General features: G+C 44.4%; 1 protein-coding gene across 1 annotated transcript in view; it reads right to left on the reverse strand.

The window, feature by feature from the left end:
• Nucleotides 1–18893, reverse strand: part of MAPK11 (mitogen-activated protein kinase 11) — a 33638-nt gene extending 14745 nt beyond the window's left edge. Inside the window, exons 1-4 of the mRNA XM_049813806.1 lie at nt 18677–18893; nt 4473–4602; nt 3447–3505; nt 2202–2313 (exon numbers count right to left, since the gene is read on the reverse strand). Coding sequence (XP_049669763.1) covers nt 2202–2313; nt 3447–3505; nt 4473–4602; nt 18677–18789 — 414 coding nt within the window. The 5' untranslated portion in view covers nt 18790–18893. The remainder of the gene's footprint in view (nt 1–2201; nt 2314–3446; nt 3506–4472; nt 4603–18676) is intronic.
• Between the last annotated feature and the right edge of the window lie 3034 nt (nt 18894–21927).

Raw genomic sequence — 21927 nt, forward strand, 5'->3', positions numbered from 1 at the left:
CTTATCTGGATGTCCACGTTGATCAGCTAGGGGGTCAGTGAAGGCAGCGGCCTAGGGAGCAGTATGGTTGACTCCCAGATGATGTAAGTCACCTTCCCATACTGCGAACGCTGGATGTGGGCGAGAGATACTGGCACGCTGGGAGAGGGTAGTGACCAAAATACCCACCTAAGCCACAGCGTTACTTCAGGTCCACTTTCAAAGCAGGGACCCAAAGCGGTATTTTCAGTGGCTATTTAGTGTCTCTGCTACGTTACATAAAACATTAAAACTCAAAGATCGAGAAAAGCTTACTCTGTAATTGCCTGTTGTTCACTTGTGAGGATTAACAGCCAATTTCTCTGTGATCTTACTGACCAGGACCAGCAAGACCTCGAAAACCTTCTCCTCTACTCTCTAGAGGTGAATTCGCCTTCTTTTCGGGGAGCAGAGGTTACACGCGAAACCTGTGTATCAACTAGGAAAACCCAAAGAAAACACGAGGGCATTCTCCTTGCTCCAGACCTACGTGCTGTTTATCAGAAGGGCAGGGCCACCCGAGCGCTCCTCTCAACGGCTGCTCGCAGCTGAACAGGGAGGAAACCAGACCCACCGCCTGCGACAGAGGAGCTGCGTCCCTGCGCTGCTGAGACGACGACAGCAGCTCCTCCGGTGCCACCACGCCGTCCCCCTACCAGCCAGCTCAGCAGCCTGCCCACCTACGCCGCTCCAGGCTAACGCTTCGCCTGCTCGGACGGCTTCTGCGGGCTACGAAGCCTGCGCTCCGTACCGATGAGCGAGCACGCCCGCCCGCGAGCCCACGGCTTACTCGGGTAGGCGAACACGCGCTGAAACGACTCCGGCATGGATGTAAGCGAGGAGTTACATACGATCAAATGTTCTGCCGCTAACGAGGCATGAGAATTTAAATTCCAGAAGAGACGCGCCGCCACCAACCCCTCCCCTTCAAATCAGAGCCAGAAACGCACTTGAGTGCATTAATGCACCTGACTGCATTTCTGAGGTTCATATTCACTTTAGAGCACAACGCTTACTATTATTTAGCTCTGACACAACATAGCCTTATACTCCAAATCGCAAGCTAGATAATTAACTCCAGAATCCATCTTCCTAATTAAGCCATTAACTTAGGTAAATGAGACAAAGCAATTAAGGACTCAGTTCTGCAATTTTTATTCACGAAAATCTGCACTTAAATTGACAGAACCCACGTGCACGAATAAGAATTACTGTCTCGGGCACAAGGTGACTTGCTGAAAATCACATAATAAGTATATTTCAGAGCCAGTATTTACCACGGCTTGCTTTCAAACATATTGTTCATGCCTAAAACATCAATTACTGTTAAGTTAGCTACCAAAGCAGCTGAACCCTCTCTTTTCTTTTTGCTTATACCTGGGAAAATCAACACTGGTCCGAGAAAACACTTATCACCTAGTAATGCGAAGCATTTTCTACTTCTTCTCCTGTTTATAGACACTTACATGTTTAATGTCAGCAAAATGATACATATTTTAATTCTTTTGGAAGAAAATTTTGCTACAGTTTCATTGCCAATTGCCGGTGTTATCTAATTGTATGAATTTTAACTGATACAATTAAAGGAAATAATGACTTCACAGGCAGAGTAAATCCTAGGTGATTGTGTGCAACATTGTACATCACTAGGATAAACTTCTACTTCCAGGCATTTCCCAAAGAGCCCAACTTGGTTACCTCTTCTCCCATGTGACGCTCTACAAAAATCAGGGCTGTCGTTTTTCAAACTGGCTCATGTCTTTCAAAGCACAAATGTGAGTTACTTGCCATATCATTCTTTATAAAATGTCACGTTCTTCAGAAGTTTTTTCACTACCTTTTTGAGACAGGTGAAATGTCTAAAACACATACTGTGCGCTACAGAACACGTTCACTTGAGCACTATATAGCAAGTGATTCTCCTTCAATAATAACTTAAATAGACACTAATCTAAAGTTAATGTTCAAGGGGAGTATTCACATGTATTGCACATGTAAATGTTGGCAGGCTTAGGGTTTTATTTCTGGTTAGAAAAATGATCTGATAATTTCTGAAATGATTGCTGCTATCTGTGCACTCTTAAGACATAAAAAAAGGTGTTTAAGTACTGTCAGAGCAATGAACCAGTTGTTACTACAATATTTTGGTTGCTGACTCTAAAACTCCTGAGTTCAGCCAGTACCTTAAGACCTCGAAGTAACTGATAGATGAGGAACTGTATATGGTCATCTGTTAACTTCTGGCACTTCACAATGTTATTGAGGTCAGCACCCATTAAATTTGTCACAAGATACCTGTGAAAATAAAACAGAGAGAAGAAAAGAAAGAAACATACCTCATTTAAGAATGACAGAATGTAAATCCTTCTAAAAGCAGAACGTCTAAAGAGTAACTACACACTCCCATGTAGGCTCCTTTTCCATTTTCTACGAACACACAGTTTATGCCCTTTAAGTCAGATATGAGCTTTAATAATGGAATCACAGCTGTGAGATTTAACATCATGAAAAAGAAAAATCCTTACGGTACATTAAAAACTTTTATCTCTGTTTTCACCATGACACACTACAGCAGCTCAGTGAGGGGAGAACGCATCATATTTTGAGATGAATAAGAAGCCTCACCCAACATCAAAGCGGGAGTCTGAGGCACCAAAACTACAGTACCCGCAAGGCCCTGGAATATCTGGTGATGGAAGTTAATATTGGATTGGTTGAAATATAAGTGTTTTGTGTAACTTGCCTCTTTGTCCCCACTGGAAGTTTTATTTTGTGGCAAATTTTGCAGAAATGTTGATTCTTTTCCAAAACCAGTGCTGGGACAAAAGTATGCATCTATCATACCCAGTTCTCATTTGTGTAATTTTGCCCCAGAGCCAAAGGGGTTTGGCCACTAATTTACAAGGAGACAAAAAAATATTAATTACTATTTCTTCTGCTAAATTGTTTACCTAAGTGTTTATACATGATGTAAACCAAGAGGAACTCAGCATAAATCATACGTTTGAGTAACACCAAAATACACCCAGTCCTAGGTTAGTCAGGAATATAGCCTAAATTTACCTTGTCTCAGTTAACCAACAGAATACTTTCCTGCATTCCTGAACTATCCCATCTAGCTGTGAAAAAATAATCTGCAGCTAACACATAATTGAACTGAAAAAGTTTCAAGTTTACTGGCATTTATGCAGCATCAAACCATTTACCATATACCTATAATCTTATTAATTATCATCCGAAAAAGTACAAAAATGAGGCCCATCCTCCTGCCTCCTCTTTTGTGGAAAAGTTGCAAAAATATTTATTTGGGTTCTTCACACAAAGCTAACTGTGGCTGCAAGTCTTTTAGAAAAGTATGTGCTTCCTTTTTAAAACCAGAGTGGTACTTAATTACTAACTAGTCAGAATTATTTTAAAATTTTACTTACACTTCATTAAAATTTTCTATTGATGTTGCAGGCGTAAAAACATCTAGCAATCCTATAACCTGAAAGATGAGGGAATCGATATTTTATTTTTTAGAAATCTGTAGAGCAACATGTAATTAATATTGACAGTGCTTAGCATTTTTTGGGATGAAACTTACAAAAATATGACATATGGTCATCCTGAAAACTTAGTATGTCTGGCACAGTAGGTGTTCTATACAGGTATAGCCTCAGCTATCTCCATGACCAACAGAAAATTATGTTAATTCAAAAAGTTATTACAACAAGACTTTAGACAATCAGAAATAAAGGCAGGAAAAGTAACGTTGTTACAGAAAAGCTGACACATGGCTTGTATGCTTGTTATACTTAAGATTACGCACAATTTCATGGGTTATCTTGTTCTGTTGTTGTTTAACTTTTTTAGCATAATTTCTCCAGGATACTTTTCAATCCACTATATTTTATTCAGGCTTCCATTCATCAAGTTACTTTCAAGCAGGTGGATATTCCCACTGAAATCAACTGTTTGCCACATAAACTTAGAATAATAGACAATTATTTGGGCCCTGAAGTTCTACTACCTTTCATCTAGATATTACACTGTTGTTAATTTCAGTGAGACTATCTGCCCTTAATTTCTCAACAGAATCCAAATTCAGCAAAAGCAGGTTGGAGATATTTTTTTTTCCTGGACTGATGTTTCAAGGGTATCCAACAGTAGTGAGCAGAACACACTTTATTACTTTAGTTAGGGAAGAGTAGGACCACTTGTTCTGGATTTCATTGGCTGCATCATCAAGATGAAATTAGATCATTTTTCAGTAAAAAGGCAGCCTTTTACTATAAGTCTCTGCTTTGAAGTCCAGTGACTTCGCTCCACGTAAGATGGCTAGGCCCAGGTATCTTGGATAGCTAGAGAGCTGGATATACTTTTTGAAAAAGATTGTACCTAACTGAAGTTAAGCCTATATTGCAAACTTTTGTCATAAAAATCCGAAGGGAAAGAACTCACTCTCCACTTACGTTCTCATGCTTCATGTGCTTGAGCAACCTAAGCTCTCGGTAGGTCCTCCTCGCGTGAATAAGGGACTGAAAAGGTCTTGAAAGCTTTTTTACTGCCACCTTCTGTCTTGTTTTGGTATCATAAGCCGAACTAGAAGAGGAAAAGAAAAAGTCCATGTTGATGGCATGTTCTACTTCAAAGTTCTCAGCTCGTTCACTGGAGAAACCTGTAGTTTCTTAGGGCCCTTACCCCCTCCTTTGCTCTCTTTCATCTTCTGCTCAGGGACTGCAACCGGGGGAGCTAGTCAACAGCAACTCCGAGTATTCAGAGACAGTTCCTTTGTTTCCATCTAGCAAATTACTAACGCTGACGATAATGTTCCAGACTCATCCCCAGGTAACCCTTCCCCATATGGCAGGAAAAGCAAGCAGAGAATTAGCTCCATTAGTGCAGCCCCAAGGCAAGGCTCAGAGGGAATATGGGGATCCAAACTCCGGGTCTTACTGAACAAACTGGAGTCTTTACTAATTAGAGGAACGCTGCCATTATGTCTAGCAATACTAATTACCTATATGACCATTAGCTTGCTAGACAATAGCGCCATAAAACTGGTATCAAATTAGGATGTCGACAGAGCCAAGGCCATACCGTTTCCTTGGGAAATGCTGGCAACAAGTGAACAACGGGTACATGCCTTATACTCCAGCACACAGATCCTGCTGACACACAGCACGTGTTTAACTTCATACAGATGGAGATGCCCCGCTGAAGAGGACACTAAATACACACATCACCATTTGCACAAAAGGGAGACCCACTGTTCTTTGTGCATTAGAAAGGCACAACAAGCGACAGACACATAAATGCTGCCTGTTACGTAGCACAGGAATAAAAATCATCCCTGTATGTGTTACTTCATGACACTACACAGTACAATTACAAAAAGATTCAGTTTGCTACCTTCTCTTATGAAGAAAAAAAGTCTTTAAATTGTTACTCTTATCCATTAAGTTAAAATTGTGTTCAATTAAAATACCTTGAAATTATCTGTTTAAAGTGGATAATACTATCTAGGCTTGCTAGAGAGTGTTAGCAAGCCAAGAATCCTCAGACACATTTATCTTACAGAAATTTTTTGGAGTTACAAACACGAAAATTAGGTAACATGAAAAATGCACGGAGTAGGATGACAGCCACAGTCAAAAGTCATACCAAATGCTATTAGCTCCTTATGAACAGTGTTTTAGACACTCCTACAAATTGTGGTAAGAGACACCTGCTAGAGACAAAAAACATTGACTGTGCAAGGAATAGCTCCCAAACTAATACACCAAGCCTATAATCAGCTCCAAGTAGGTGGACTTCTGTACATATCTGGTGCTCTGCTAAAGTCATGAAGAGCCAAGCAAAGAGCAAAGCGTCTTTATCTACAGGCAGCTGGAGGACAAGGTGGTGTTTTCTAATGAGAAGCAACAAAGGATACAAGCAACAAATGGGCAGGAAGAACAGAGTGGCATCTGAAAGGTGATAGTGATCCAGTTTTATCCTAGAATTCACCCAGCCTCTGTGAAGCCCAATGCAGGGCACAGACCAGCAACATTTTTATTTGATAAAACCAGAGTAAGAGGAAGGAGATTTAATCAATGTTTCTTGCAGGCACCACGGAAGGAGTGAGTCACTCATGAGATATATGAAATAGGTAAGCAGATTACTTAGCTAGTTTCTTGCAAGCATCACAGAAGTGGATCTTCAGGGAAATTTTAAAAGTGTACAGGGTTGTGGCTTTGCAGAGCACCACAGGAAGGGCATTCCCCAAGCAGAAGCAAGCAAGCATAGGAAGGAGAAGACTGGTATCGCTCTGAGGAGTGGGTAGAAGGGATATGACACAGACACTTGTTCTGACAGTAGGGTAAGGGACACAGTTATTCAGGATATGAGGATGCTGTGTTGCTCAAATACGTGGAGCAGCTCAAGGAATGTATGGTGTGAGAAGAACTGACAACAGAGATATCTTAAATTCCACGTGACTGGCCACAGGGACAACATGAAGGTTGCACAAGTAAATCTGAAGAAATAAAAAGGAAGCCAATGCTTAGCTGTTAATGTAAGAAAGATTAGACATAATTGCCTTTTGTGTAAACCTGGCCAACAAAGCCACTGGAGAACACTGCCAAGTCTCACAAAAACATACTCTCTACATCCTTTCCAACTTTTTTTTCCAGTGGAAAAGGAAATGTCTATCCAGATAAATAAAAACATTGCCCAGAACAGCAGTCTGTGCTTAACATCTCAGCTTTTCTAGTAATTCACAAGCCTTCCCACTCATGCTTGTACCGGTTTGTGAAAAACTGTGTACATTATACAAAGCTAGGAGGAATTATGTTTTAAATACCGTTATCACGATAAACATCCCTCTCCTCCCAGGTCTAAGGTCAAACGTGGGTTTCAGTGGTTTAAAAACTACTGATCTTTAAGATGGATTGCTTTTTACCCTCCATATGGCTCAAGGCTGCAAAGCTTTCAGATGGTACAAAGCATTATTTTTTTAGCTTCAGTAATTCTTATGACAGCAGCTTTTGAGACTAAGGATGGAAGCACATAAGGAGAGAGGGGAAAAAAAAAAAAAAAAAGAGAAAACAAATGGCAACTTGAGTCCTGGGACCTCCAATGGGAAATCACGAATTGAAGCTGCACAGGCCAGGGACTGACTTGGTTTAAATGAGTTCCTCCGCAGTCAAGAAACTGCAGCAAATGATAATGAGAAAGCTAATGCCTTCAGGCTCTTTCCTTGCCTGGTTTACCACCATCATAATTCAAGTTATTAACAGTGAAGCATTCAAAAAAATAGATTTCATGTTGTTTGAACTCTCGTTTGTCAGATTCAAGGATGACTTGCATCTGTGATCTCCGCTACTGCCTCTGCGATCACATTTTGCAAGTGGCAGGCCATTGCCTGCATTCCTCCCCATGTACACTTACGCCTTTTATTTCAGGCTCTTTCTCCCCCTCTTGCTATTATATCATCACAGCTGCAACCTGGGTTGTCCCCTGAATCCCTCATCGTCCCCCAAGCACACTGTTAAGTGGCAGGATGGACTGCTTCCCTTTCTGTGAGATTTCCCCAGGAATGTCCAGCTTTCAGAGTAGTCCCTGGATAGGACATCTCCGGCCCCAGTCACGGCAAAAATATGGGCCCACCAGTGCTTGGCACCTGCGAACCCTTCCCTGGGGGCCTGTAACCAGCCCAACCAAAATGATTCAAAACAGCTTCTTAAAAAAAAAAAAAACAACAAAAAAACAGACAAACAAAAAAAACAAACAACAAAACAAACCCAAGCTGTTAACTAGTTTAACAGGGAAGAAAAGGGTTAGAGGCCCTCACCTTCCCTTGCCCCGCATGACACCCAGCTCACACCCTCCCCACTCCCGCATCGAGACTGGAGAGGGCTTCTCTGCCAGTCTCTTGGTGTTTGCGTCGCCTCACAAACAAATGCTGGCAACTTACAGTGCTGTTTTCTTCCGCAAGGTTATTTTCTATGGGCTTCAGCTTTGGCCAACCACTTGTGTTTATACCTGGTTTATATACTCACTTGTACCTGGAAACAAATCATCCTTCCAATGGTTCAGCTACCGTTTCCCGAGTTTCTTTGAAACTACTTATTCTGAGGTGTCTGACCTCTGATTATGACGTTGCCTCATGTAGCTGGGCAGAATAGTATGATGGAGATAAACTTTGATACTTACAAAGGGATATCGTCTCCCATCTCTAATCTGTTCTTTACTGTTAGCATTTGTTGTAGACAGTGAAAATAAGTATCATCAGCGAGTATTTCTGACATCATCATTAAGCAGCATGCTCACATGCCTCAGCAGAATATGGGAACACCACTTTAGACAGACTTTCTATCATAATTTAAAAAGAAACAAAATTATTACTATTTTTTTTAATTTACAAGAAACAACTTTGTAACAATCTTAGCAATAGCTTTTTCAGATACGATCATTCTTGACCCAGAACCCTTAACAGTTATGACACATTTTTTGCTATCTGTCCTTTCCAAGATCAAGGATAAAAAGCCATTATTCTGCTTACAGGGATGGCATCATTTTCACACAGATTAGAGACTTTTGCTTAGCATGATTTTCAATCGTTGCTTAAATTAGACCTACCTTTTCAGAGTTGTCAACTCCTATATTTAATAATTCTATTGAAGTTCCACTAGATGAAATACATGTCTAGTTATATGCACATCTTCCCAGTTCCTAAGGTTTCAGAGAAAAGTTTGATCATAGGAAGCTAATGCAGTCCAAAAACTCAGGAGGCAGAAAGCACAGGATTTTAACAGCTTCGTGCTAACTTCATGACTGTTGATGGGGCATCGATTTTTGGTAGCTGATGGTTATAAACATGGCCATACATACAGTCTTTTCCCCAGTATCCATGGTCACTTTATCTTCTGTGGTTGCAGAGCAGTAATACTGGACAGACAAGCCATTCATGTGCGCAGCCTGCTCAGACCCTTCAGGGCTTTTGGGATTAGGAGTACACTATCCAGCTATGGCTACTTAGCCTTCAGGATCAAATTTGCTTCAACAGCTGGAGGGCTGCCTGCGGGAGCCCAATCTAACAAACCACGCATGGAGCCAACTTGTGTCCTATTTAGTAAACTCCAGTATCCAATGCAGGAAGAACTCTGCCTGGGATCAATTGGTCCTCTTGGACTACAGCCAGATCCTGAACTTCCAATGCTTTGGGCTCGGAGAGGGCTTATTAGTTGGGCACAGTACTACCCACAATGCCTGGAAAAAGTTCAGCTTGAGCGCAGTGTTTGGTCTAGTAAGTTCTCTTCATTCCTGGAGCCAGATGGGGTCTAGCTGATGCAGAATGAAGGCATGACCCAAGCTGGTTGTACATGGTGCCAGTCTTGTGCCTGCAGTGAACTCCCCGTTTGCTGTACGTTACCTGTGTCAGCCAGTATTCCATCCCCATCACCCCAGATAACCACGAGGTTTTGGTTGTCTACAAGTGTGATCTTATGCTTGTGGAAGCATTATATCTGCTCAAATAATTAGCTATACTTATTTTAAGTGATTCATTTGGGGTTAAGTGCAAAAAATGCAGAGAAAACTAACTTTCCTATTTATTTTATATTATTCAGTGTCCCAGCTTGCGAGGCTGTTACCCCTACACCATCAGAAGTTTGACAACTGGTTGGACACACTATACCAAACTTGAAGAGAATGCTGTACAACAAGCAGATCCTTAAATTTGCTCCATGTGATGACGAAACTGGGGTTTTCCCCATATTGTTCTAGGCTTCTATTTTTATTTCTTTCACTGCAGCACAACATGAGTTTCTTTCCTTCACTGGGTCACATTCCTTCAGAATATATGAAGATTCCCCATTACATGTAAGTGTTAAGAGAAAAAAACAAAGAAAAAATGCAATTCATGCTCAAAACACAGGCTCACATGGACAGAACTTTACTGCTTTTGGTAAGAAAGAAGGTAACATCCGGAAAACAAAATGGAAAGTACACAGAATTTCTGCCACATATTTAGTACAGCCACAACTTCGAGCTCTTATCCACAGACCCCAGCATCCTTTCATGTACCCACTGACTCCTTCCATTACAGGAGAGATGAACCTCCTTGTGGACGTATGTTCCCTTAATTTGCAAGATTCTGAGTTCTTGAGAAAAACAAGTAACAGCAGCAGAAGGGTGTATGTGAGCAAGTATTGAGGGGAAGGAACGAAAGAGGGGTCAACACACAGAGAACCTAATCATTGAGGTAGGCAGCCCTTACAGCAATACGCATTGGTGAGCAAGACAGAAAAGCAGGACACACAAGAACCCTGCCTTGGGACATTTTTCTAGTGCCTAATCATATAATCTGGGTTCCTCACAACTGCAGTGAATGATAACCCTTTTTACATTTCTCATAAACGTCATGTAAGTGAATGAAAGTCATCACGTGAATAACACAAATTTTGGGGTTTGTTTGCAAGACTTAGTTTGTGAGCTTTGTCTTCTAGGTCTTCTCCAGGATCTTGCTCTTCTTTTTTAAACTACAATACCCTCCCCCCCCCCCCCCCCCAAATAGAGCTACTTTTTATCGAAATACAGAATAGTCTTGGGGGAAAAAACCCGCACACAGCATCTATCCAATACCAGAAAATGGACCATAACAGCTGCTGGCAGTGCAGCAATAGAACAACAGAAAAAGGCTACCCACAGTAAGCTTAAGTTAAGCAGCAAAGTAAACCCAGGAAACGGTTCATTTGTTTCTTTCGTTATAAATGTTTTGTTACTTTATGCAAGTTCAAGTTGGTGAAGTTGGTGCAAGTTCCCACCCTCCAAGAGCTACATTTAAGGTACAGAGCGTGTTTATTTACTAAACCACACAAATCATGACATATATGTGCATCAGAAGGAAACCATAACGAAAAATGAGATGGTAGCAAGACAAAAGGTGGGAGGATGAGTAATGGGAAGCTGTGAAATGACATGTTAATCTCCTCATTAGAGAAAAAAAACCCTTGCTTGATGATGACAGGTTATTGTATTGTAAAATTACATCCCATCACTTGGATATTATTACAACACACCATGCTGAGCACTAGCATGAATTGTTTTGGCTTTAGTACAATCACTGTCAATTATCTCAGATTAATTTACCACTAAATCTAAATACAAAAGCACAAAATCTCTTACATATGCAACATAATTGTTCCATAACCAACATAAAAATATGTACATACTTTTAAGCAGACACTGAAAAATACTAAAAAATAATTGCTATCCATATGTTTATGTGAATACATCACCAGTCTTCTTTCAATGTAACAATATGATCATAAAAATGCTGTATTAACCTCTGAATCCACAAGCTATCTTTTATTTTCTGTTCTGTCTCTTACATCTCCACAGTGACTTAAATATTCAAATAACTTTACAGAGGAAGAGTCACACTTTTCTAGGTGAAGTTATAAGCAGTACAGCTTGTATCAGTGGGAATGATGCATTTAAAAAGCATTCTTGTGACAAAAAGATACAGAAGGCTGGGGTCATAAACCGTTAGCTTCTTCAGCATGTGTAACCAACTCGCAGATACTAAAATAATGTATTTTAAATAGCCTACAAGCCCAACGTCAGTATATGAACAAGAAGATCTGTCAGCTGCCACTAAGCCAGTACACTGCTAATAACAAATGTATTCTATTCAGCATTTCATTAGAAGACGACTAGCAGGTAGTTATAAATTGTGGGCTTTGAAGCTACAGCTAGAAACGCTTGTGGTTAATCTGGATATGAAGTTTAACGTGAAAAATACCAGTGCTTTCAAATACATTACATAAACCTAAACAGACAAAATCTCACTTACATTCTTGTCCTCCTTTTTCCTATTCCTCCCCCACTTCTCCTTCAAATTTCCTGTTTTCTCTCTCTACGGTGGCCAAAATATTAAACGGTAGCAATTTGTTCCCAGGTCACGTAGGGCTTTTGAAATGTCCTCTCTCCTTTCCTGACTGTACACACAGAACTAAGATACTGGATTTTTGGTACCAACTAGCTAATAGGTTCTGAAATTGCAAACAGCTCCTTGGGAAGCTGGCCCTAAGACTTTAAGGGCTCTGGAACAGGGGCCGTGTCCCCTAGCCAGTTGCAATCACAGTCATGACTGATGGCAGGAGAGGAAAGCACTTAGCTATGCCACTGCTGCATCATGTGGTCAGGAAGGTGCATATTATAACAAATTACATTGAAGTAGGTATGGAGGAGACCCTCTGCACAGAACTTTTATTCTGCTAATATATTCCTACAGCCACACAGAAGGCTGTAATTCCACGATCTTTGCTGCCTTTCTGCCACAACTGGCTCATCTCATGTCTCTCATCTCTCTTCCACCCCATGCTTCCTGTCTTCCTAAAAAAGATCTCATTAATTCCTCCTGAAAGAAAACCTGCACAATACAAAGTGGTCTTCCCCACTTCTTGACTTGCCTTTTCTCCACTCTTCCTACAATTCCCTCTACCACCCTCCTCACGCACATACAGATGTTTCTCATCTGCTCTCAAACTACTCCACAGGCTTCGTGACAGCATCCTACATAGAGATCTCTGTCACAGCCGTTCTCAGCCCTTCTCATCCTTCTCCACAAACGCCTCCTTCCTGCTTCAGCCTCCTTCATTAAAAGGATTCTTAGACATTCTCATTTAAAATATAAATCTTGACTCCACTAACTACCATCCCACTTCTCTTTCCTTCCCAAAGTCAGTAACTACACTGTTACAACAGCTGGAAAATACACAGACTGAATCTGGACAAAGGAATGACGAGCAACCTGCATTCCATCCCAGTACCCCAACAAACCCACTCAATGATGTCTCCCTGGCCAGTGCTCAGAAACATTCTTCCATCTTCCTTCATGTATCTTTTGCAAAATTTCTTGAATTCTTGACCTCCCTTGGCTTTGTAGCTGCAAACCCCGTTGTGTCTTCATTCCCAATAGCTATTTCATCATGTTCCTCTGAGGGTCTTTCTCACTCTGCAACATTTTTTGTTGCTTCACTTCTTTTCATCCATTCATTCTAGCAATGCTGCTGCAGAGATCCTCCTCCTAACCTGCAACGTTGATCATGCAGCTCCTTTTATTTAGTTCTCCTCCCTATTGCAACTGCACTTTCAAGGACTTGTTTCTAAGTACCATTATTACATACACTCAAGAGGTGTCCTGCCTCTGACTGGATTCTCCTATCAGCCTTCATCTCTCAGTTTTCAAGCAAGTGTTTGAATCAGGGTTAGAAGGGCTCACTGCAAATATGCACAAAACTAATGAAAGGCTTCTAAACTTTGCTTCTGAACGATGCATACCAAAAATAGACAACTGCTAACAGATCTTGGACAGCAGTATTTTAACAATGTTGTTTGAAATGTTTCCAATAAAATATAAACCATAAACATATGTAGGATGAAGTTCAGCCCCTGTATTTGCATTGGAAACAAAAGACCTAATCTGAAAGCGGAACAGCCCAAAGGGAGTCTACTGAAATCAACTGGCTCTACACGTGCTTGGGATTCTGCCTTTATCCTGTAGAGATCTATGCGGTCTTCAGTTTCCAGCTGTATTTACATACAGCAGGTGTGTGTTACTACTACTCTAGAAGTTTATCTCAGCATTTACTGTTTAAACTAGCATGTCATGTTAGTGACACATATCATAACTCCAGTAACCTGATCTCATAGTTGAAATCATATACTTAGTATCCCTACAGTTAAGTAAAAGGTCCCTTCAAAAAAAACCCCCAACCCCAAGTCATCAAGTACAATCTCGGATGAAGGAAGTTTTCTCTTTGTCAAAGACAACTAATATCAGCTTTTAAAAAGCCTCACATGCTAGTGAGTTGTCTCAGCACCTTCTTCGAGGTCCTCAATGTGAAAAGGACAGTATCAGCAATGTTATGTTCCAGTCTTGCAAGCTGCTGCCCTTGAAACACTTGAGTGACAATCTAACCAGAAGCACAGGACAGGGTGGATGTGGGAAATAAGGGGTTAAGCTTCAGGATTAAAGCCTTCCGCTTCTATTTTTCCACTTGGTACTTCCTCACAGCAAAACAGAAGCCTAAACACCACCTGACCTTCCCCCATTTTTACCCCAAATTAGCCAGGACAAAAATTTAATGGATCTTAAGCATGTACTTAAGTTAACAAGGAAGAGGGACCTGCTGAAGTGCTGCATTTAAGGCAGGCTTTGCTTTCCCGCTTTTCTTGAACTGAGGCCTGTGCCATTACACTCTTGACTTAGCAGGCCTCTTTTTTTAAAATGTGTTATGTCACCTGAGTTGGTGTTAGGCATTTCATACTCTTAAATTAAAAGGGACTGACTGCATGATGTAAGTACTGTTGATGCCAATGGCCTCTGAGGAAACAATGCAGGAGTTTCTGGTTGGGAAGAAGCTCTGGACTCACTTTGGTTCATCTTGCAAGGTCTGCTCTTTCCAAAGAAGGCAGAACACAGAGCTTGCAATATGCTAATGGAAAACAACCTGTTGGAGAGATCAGAGACAGCACACTGCAGAAGGCCGTCTATACCTCCCAGGCAAAAACAGGACTAAGTAGGCTGGCAGTCAGTTTACAGAAGCTGGCATGAAAAGAGGCATACAGGCTTTAAAAACAAAACAAAACAAAACAAAACAGGAGTAAACCAAAAATCTATCCACATTATATAACTTGTCTTATAATAAAAAGTCTTTAAAAAAAAAGAAGAGATGAAGAAGCTCTTTCACAAGCAGGTGGTAACGCCAGCTCCCAGAGGAAAAGGCAGACAGGTACCAAACCACGGTGGACCTACCAGGGTAATACAGCAGAGAGGCAGAGATGCTGCAGGCCAGAGGTCCAGTTTATAAGCAATATCACTGGGACAGCTGAAAGACTCAAACACAGTCAGAATTCTTATTTAAAAGGCAGAGTCACACGGGACAAGAGTTTAAAATGCAGTCTGACCCAAGACATGAATTGTCTCTTTTCTCTAGAACTAAAAGGAAACTGTTGTAGATTAAGATTACCTTGTGAAAGTAAGCTTGCTTGCTTCCCATCTAAATGGCTATCAGCTTAAATGCTGCACTTAAAACCAGAAATGTTTTTAAAACTCACAGTTAGCAGGGATAGCGCCTGGTCTATAAGACTCAACCAGCTCTTTGACTTCTGAGAGAGAGAAATCCAACTTTGAGGGTGCACACTGTGAAAATGCATTTTTCAAGAAAACTTTAACTGAGTTTTGGCCTGAGGAAGAGTTAAAATATTTGTCTAATATAAAAAAAATCCAACTTGATAAGCAAAGCTATAGCACAAAAAGCAAACAACTCCAAAAGAAACAGTTGTGCGTGTAAATTTGATACTTGCTAATACACAAACAGCCCCTGGAAAAAGAAAAATTAACCAAAATGTACTGTTGAAGACTCCATTGATCATTTTAAATGTAATTAAGCTACCATACACACCCCCCACAATCCCACAGGGCTTTAGGGTTTTTTCCCTAAATTTAAAAAAAACAAACCAAACCCTGATCTGACAGCAGCAAACGACAGAACATCCACCAGCTTGAATGGACATAGGAAAGAGCCCAGGTAAAAGGAAGCCCTCCGCAGAGTTGAAACACAAGAGTAATGCAAATTGTACTGCCAGGGTGAAGTACCTGAGGGAAAGACCTCACAGTTCATTCTGTGGTTCACATAGATGCTGAAGCTCAACTTTGCTTGGCAGTGTGGCTGAGCTCTTCTGAGGATTTCCAAGAAGGACTGTTCTTTGTGATGTGTCATTAAAAAAGTGAGAAAAGCAGTAGAGCTCTTTATGCGAAGAAAGGTTTGCTTTTTTACACATATTCCACATCTAAACTAAAAGAAAACAAGAAAAAACATACTGGAAAGCACTGTGCTTGATATAGATACCTCTTTAAAAGTGAATCTCTTTTAAAACAATAGTACCTACCTCTATAGCACATTTCACGCATCTGCATATAAAAACTAACCCAAACACAAATTCTATTAGACTTACAAAACGTCAGTAAATTGGGTCAAAACACAGCTTCCTGACACAAACTCTTCTATCGATTTTGAGCTGCAAGTGAAAAATGGGCAAGCAAAAGTTAGCTTAAATGCAAATATTTACAATATGTTTCCTATTACGAGTTATCCCTTCAGTTGAACAAGTCTATAGTTTACGGTAAAAAAGGAAAGGGTAGGACTAGAGAAGAGTTTCACTGAGGTAGAAAAAGATTTGTTACAACAACTTTGTTCCTGTTTTAAAGCCAGTGTTTGGAGTTCAGGACCTTGGCTTCTATTCAGCAAAGCACTTAAGAATTTGTTTAATTCCAGCGGTTTCTGTAAGACTTAAATATGTTTTTAGACATTTTACTGAATAGGAGTACAATTACTCACAAAAGCAATATAGCGTATTACTCAAGGGAATGATTGTGTCTCCTGGGTCTCCTGGGTAAAGCACATGCACATAGAGTGAAAAAAGAAAAATCAATTTCAATAGACACTAAAAATAGATGGCTTTTCTGAGAGATGTGAACCTTCTCTGCACATTCAAGCTTCTGTTTGGGTTTATAGTTCATCGATGTTAACAAGGCTATTAATATAGAGTAATATTTTATTGCTGTACTCTGTTCTTAATTGTATACTTTAGAGTAAACCTTTCCCATAGCATTTTTCAGTCTCCATTTTAGATCCCAGTTCCTAGGCTTCTCCATTGATAAAATACTAGGATTTCCTTAGCTTTGCAGACAGAAAAGAAGTAAGTACAATGAATTAACAACACTAACAGTTTAAAAAAAACAAAGCACCAGCTGTGCTGCAAGCGAACCACCACATGTTTTCATTTCCTTTGCAATTTCTCAAAAGTCTTGACATCTCATTACAAAATTCAGCAGAGTAGGTCTTCCCCTTAAAACTATGTCAGCATAAATAGGGAAAATAACCAGAAATGCAGGTTCAATTGGAACACAACAATAGTTACATTCCTACTGTATATCCAGCTCCTAGCTTGTAAAATAAGAGAGGAGAAAGTAAACTACAATTTTATAGTCTAAACAGACTAGGTCCTTGTGAAACTATTCACATCAGATAGCCACAGGACTTATATGCTTAACCACAACGGCAGGTACCGACAGTCACACAGTATTTGCCTAGCTTTCCGTGGTGCGAGCCTAAGTCTGAAATAATGAAAAGAAGAATTCAGAGATAGTTCACACTAGCCCTGAACGTTTCTGCTGATCGTTGGAGGCGTTTTAAATGCATATTCCCAGTTTACATGCAACTGGGGCATCTCACAGAGCTAGAGAAGGAAGCAACAAATACGAAACTCCATAGAAGTTCTCTGGTATCTGACTGTGAAGAGAAAAAAAGCAAGCGACTACTGCACAAGTTTAGTCCACGGCAAAAAGTTAAGTTCTAAAGAAACCTTTTTTTCGTGTAGTACGTTTATTTAAAGGCACCTTATGGATTGTTTTTTACATAATTCCACTTACACAGCTTACAAAAGAAACACGATTCTTTTTCACGATCCCCTTAAACATCGCCATTATTTCCAAAAACTGATTCGAAGCTGTTACAAGCCGAGTTAAGCGTGCATCAAATACAAAAATAACGGCCCGACCTGCACTGGCAGCTCCCGAAAGTGCAAACCTGACGGAGTGATGATCAAAACCCAAGAAAAACGATATAGGAGAGCGAGGACGCGACCAACCCTCGCGCAGCCCTACGACGCCGAAGCCCTCGGGCGCCGATCCGCCCCGACGGGCGACTCCCCCCGAGGCCGCCCCTCTCTCCCCGCCAGCCCGCCCGGCCTGACCCCTGCCCTGCCGGCACGGCCCCGCGCCAGGGGCTCCTGCCATTGTTTCCCAGGGCAGAATCCACCCTCGCCGTGGGCGTCCCGGGCCCGCGGGGTCTGTCCCGCTAACCTCTGCGCCTGGAAGGTGTGCCCCCATCGCAGCCCGCCGCCGGGGACAGGGGGGCCGGGGACGCCGGGGCCCGCCGCTGAAGCCCCCCGCCCCTTCCCCGCCCCGGGCCGGCAGCAGGGAGAGCCCCGACAGCCCTGCCCCGCGCCCTGCCGCTGCCTCCCCCTCCTCCCCGCTCGGACACGCCATGACTGTGCAAGATTCTCGGCTTCGCGGCAATTTTCGCTCCGGCGAAGCGGCGACACCCGACGAGCGGCCGCTCGCTTCAAGCGCCTCACAGCACAGCTCCCCTGCGAGGCGGGTCGGGTGGGGGTGCCGAGCGCGGCCGAGCGCGGCGGCCTGAGGGGGCAGCGGCGGGAAGGCCGGCGGGGGCCGCCCTCCGGCGGCGGCGGCGGCGGCGGCGGGGGGCCCGGTTGCCCGGGTTACGGCGCGGCATGCCCCGGCCCCGCGGGGCCGCCGGCCGGGGGGCGGGCGGGCGGGCGAGCGAGCTCCGTCGCCGCGCCACACACCCCGGCTGCCCAGCGGACACGCCCCCGCCCCGCCGCGCTCGGGGCCGGCCCCGCTGCTGCTGCTGCTGCTGCTGCCGCCGCCTGGGCGGCCCCCGCTCCGCGCACACGACCCCCGGCGCTCGGCGCGGGTCTCGACGCGACGCGGGGGCCTCCCGGCGCGGTCTGCGCCCGCGGGGCGGCGCCGGGGCTGCCCCCCCCCACCGCTGCCGGCCGCCCGCACCTGCCGGCCCCTCCGCCGCCGCCCCGCACCTACCAGACGGAGCCGTAGGCGCCGGAGCCGACGGGGGTGAGGTTCTGGTAGCGCTGGGGCACCTCCCACACCGTCTTGTTCAGCTCCTGCCGGTAGAAGCCGCCGCGCTCGGACATTTTCCCGGAGCCGCCGCCGGCGGCAGCGGCAGCAGCAGCGGCAGCCGCCCCTCAGCCGGGGCGGGGAGCGAGGCGGTGCGCGGCCGGCGCCGGCGGGGAGGAGGGACCGGCAGGGGAGGGGAGGGGAGGGGAGGGGAGGAGGGGAAGGCGGGCGGCCGAGGGGGTGGGGGCAGCGGCCGGGGCCGGGGGGGAGCCCGGGCGGGGGCGAGGGGCCCGGGAGCCGCGGGGCGGCCGCCGGTGTCCTCCCGCGGGGCGGGGAGGGGCGGGGGTGGGCCGTGGCGAAGCGCCGATCCCGCCCCGGAGCGGCCGGCATCGCTGCCGGGGCGGCGGCCGCCACCGCATCGGCCGCCCCTCTCCGAACGTGCGGGAAGGGGCCCGCTGCTCCCGGCGGGCCCGGTCGCCTGGCCCTTCACCTAGCATCCTTCGGGCTTCGTAAAGCCCTGCTGGCACCTCTCCTATTTTGCCACGGCCACCTGAACACACACACCCCACCCCGGCGGCCCGCCGGACCCCCTTCGCTCGGGTTGCAGCGGCACCGGGGTCTGAGTCGGGGCATCGCCCAGGGAGGCGCGGGGCCCGCTGCGGCCCCAGCTCCGGCCGGCTCTCGGATCTACTGGCAGTCCCCCGGTACCTGGAATTTCCCCTTAAAGCATTGACTCCCACTTGCAGTCAGTGGAATGCCCCCGCTTTTCGTCAAGGAAGACTCGAGCCCTGGAGGTAACGGAGGAAAAAAATCTCGAAAACTTTAAATCTCCAGAACTCAAGCACCAGTTAAAGTAAAAGGTTCTCTGATTTGTTCTCTATTTGTTGGTTTTTGTGGGTTTTTTTTCTCCAAAATGTGCTTTATACAATATCTCAATGACTCGTGGAATCATTGCAGGGCTACTGCAATGTTACCCGTGTATTTTCCTATGTATTATTTCCTTCCAGAACTTCTTGGGCTTCCTCGAGCACCTCTAAATAACTTGTATGTAGCCCGCTCGTGTACATTCGGTGTATGGAGATTGCTCCGCACCTGCCTTTGAATCAGCATGGAATCTAAATCCTCTCTTTTCAGAACCCTGGTATAAGTCCACTGTGTTCCTATACCATGAATTGCGGTTCACTTCTTTGACAAATGGATGCTCAGCTCATGATAAGACATCACTGTGAGTGTACAGAACACGTATACTTGGATGGTTTGTAAGCATGAGTCAGAAGGCAAGTCGTACGGATGCTCCAAACACTGGATGGCTCAAGTTCCAGCTCTGAAACCCCAGCCCCTGTTGCATGGCAGGACTTCCACGCTAGGACTACCTGAGTGAACAATGCCAGCAACTTTGGCATTTGCTCGGTGCATTTCAAATAAAAAAAATATATGAATGATGCTACTACAGCCATTTATCTCCAGCCATCCGCTCAAGGGGTACTAAGTACTCCTAGAGCCGTAGCCTAGTTCTCACTTCTACCCTGCTCTAGTGCAGCAGACATCTCCAGTCCTCTCCAGACTGCTCCTTGGTCCCACTTAAATTTCTGTGCTGAGGGCATTGTACTTGAAGGAAGTGGTAAGTGTGAAAAATCCAACAATACATTTGTTTATCTTATTTTTCTAAGTACCACCATTCTGAGTTTTAAAATCAGAATAGCAGTGCAGTTACTCTACACCAAGCCAAGAAGAAATATTTCCGCCCCCGCCCCTATAAAGGAAGCAGGCCCAAATGTTTTACAGTGCCAAAATGAAGCAAATAATCCTACTTGCTGACTTTTATTCTACTTGGTCTCTGGAGGTGTTTTGGCCTCTGGCCCTCACCCACTCACCAAGTATTAGATTATTTCTCGCTAAGTGCAGCCATGATTTTTGGAAGTTGAGTCTATCCGTATCTGCCCAAGCTTCTAATCGTGCAATTTCCACAGGAGTTAATTTTCTGTCTTGTTGATATTTACAGTCGCTCTCAATTTCCTGTCTTCCGTGAGCTTCTGTCAGTTATTTGTATTGCAATCATGACTCTGAGATTGTGCTTGATTACCTTGTTTTATTGGATACTACATATATGATGTTCTACTCCATGTAATGACAGAGATATTGGAAAACATAGAGGTTGGAGGTCAGTGCCTTTGAGTTGTCTCAGAGCTAGGTAGGTTACAGGTCTCCAGAAGCCTCCCATAAAGCAAGCCCTGACAGCTGCTCCTCCCACGGCAGAAGCAGCTCATCCATCTTTGCCGGCTCTGTGGAAGCGCATGAGGAAGAGGAAGAGGCAGCTCCCTTGCTCATCGCATTCTTGTCTTTTAGTTCCTGTTCTACAGGCCGGCCAGGTCTGTGCGCGTACAAGGGAGAGGAGGGCAAGTGCAGTCTGAAGAGGTGTGAAGGCATAAGGAAGAGATAAGGTCACGGCTTCCTCTGTGCATACACTGCCTTCTTAGGAACTTTGATTTCCTATAGATGACGTACTACTACATTAAACCGTGCCTGAGGCTGCGTTGGGGCTGCCCACGGTGGGGGGGAGGCCATAAAGCTGATGTGGACACTACACACCCCTTCCCCTCCTGCCCCGACCGCTGCGTGACTCTCTGTGACAGTTCCTCGCCAGGCCAAGTGCAGATGGCCGGAGTGCGACGGGTCAGCAGGACTCATGGCGTTCCACGTACGGCATCGGCACGGCACGGCGGGGGGCCGTGAGCTGCAGTGGGGTAGGCTGAGACACCAGGCAGCGTGGGAGGTGGGATCCCGCTGTGTCAGCCGCAGGCGGGGTGGGCAGGGTGTCAGGCGTGGACGTGAGCCCCGGCTGCAGGCGTGAGGAGGCCGTGCCCCCGGGGGGCGGGGGGTGCACGGTCCCTCTGATGCACAGTGGTTCTGGAGGGTACCGAAGGGAGAAAACTTGCTGGTGTGGCAGGGCACTGCTTTTCTATTGTGGCTGTCCTCGCACTGCATAGTCAAATCCTACGTTATTCTCACTAGAACGAATCCCAATGAAAGCAAAGGAATTTATTATTTTAGCCAGTTGTGAGTTACTAATTTCCAGTTATTCCTCTTTTACTTCCTTTTTTTGTTTGATACATTGCGGAAAGCTTGCACGTCTTTTCTAACCTCCTTCTGGCTCCTTTTGATTCTCATTTATTGTCTCTCTCTAGCTCTGATTTAATTTTCAGTTTGATTTTCAC

The sequence above is a fragment of the Accipiter gentilis genome, chromosome 11 (assembly GCF_929443795.1).
Source record: "Accipiter gentilis chromosome 11, bAccGen1.1, whole genome shotgun sequence".
Classification (NCBI taxonomy): domain Eukaryota; kingdom Metazoa; phylum Chordata; class Aves; order Accipitriformes; family Accipitridae; genus Astur; species Astur gentilis.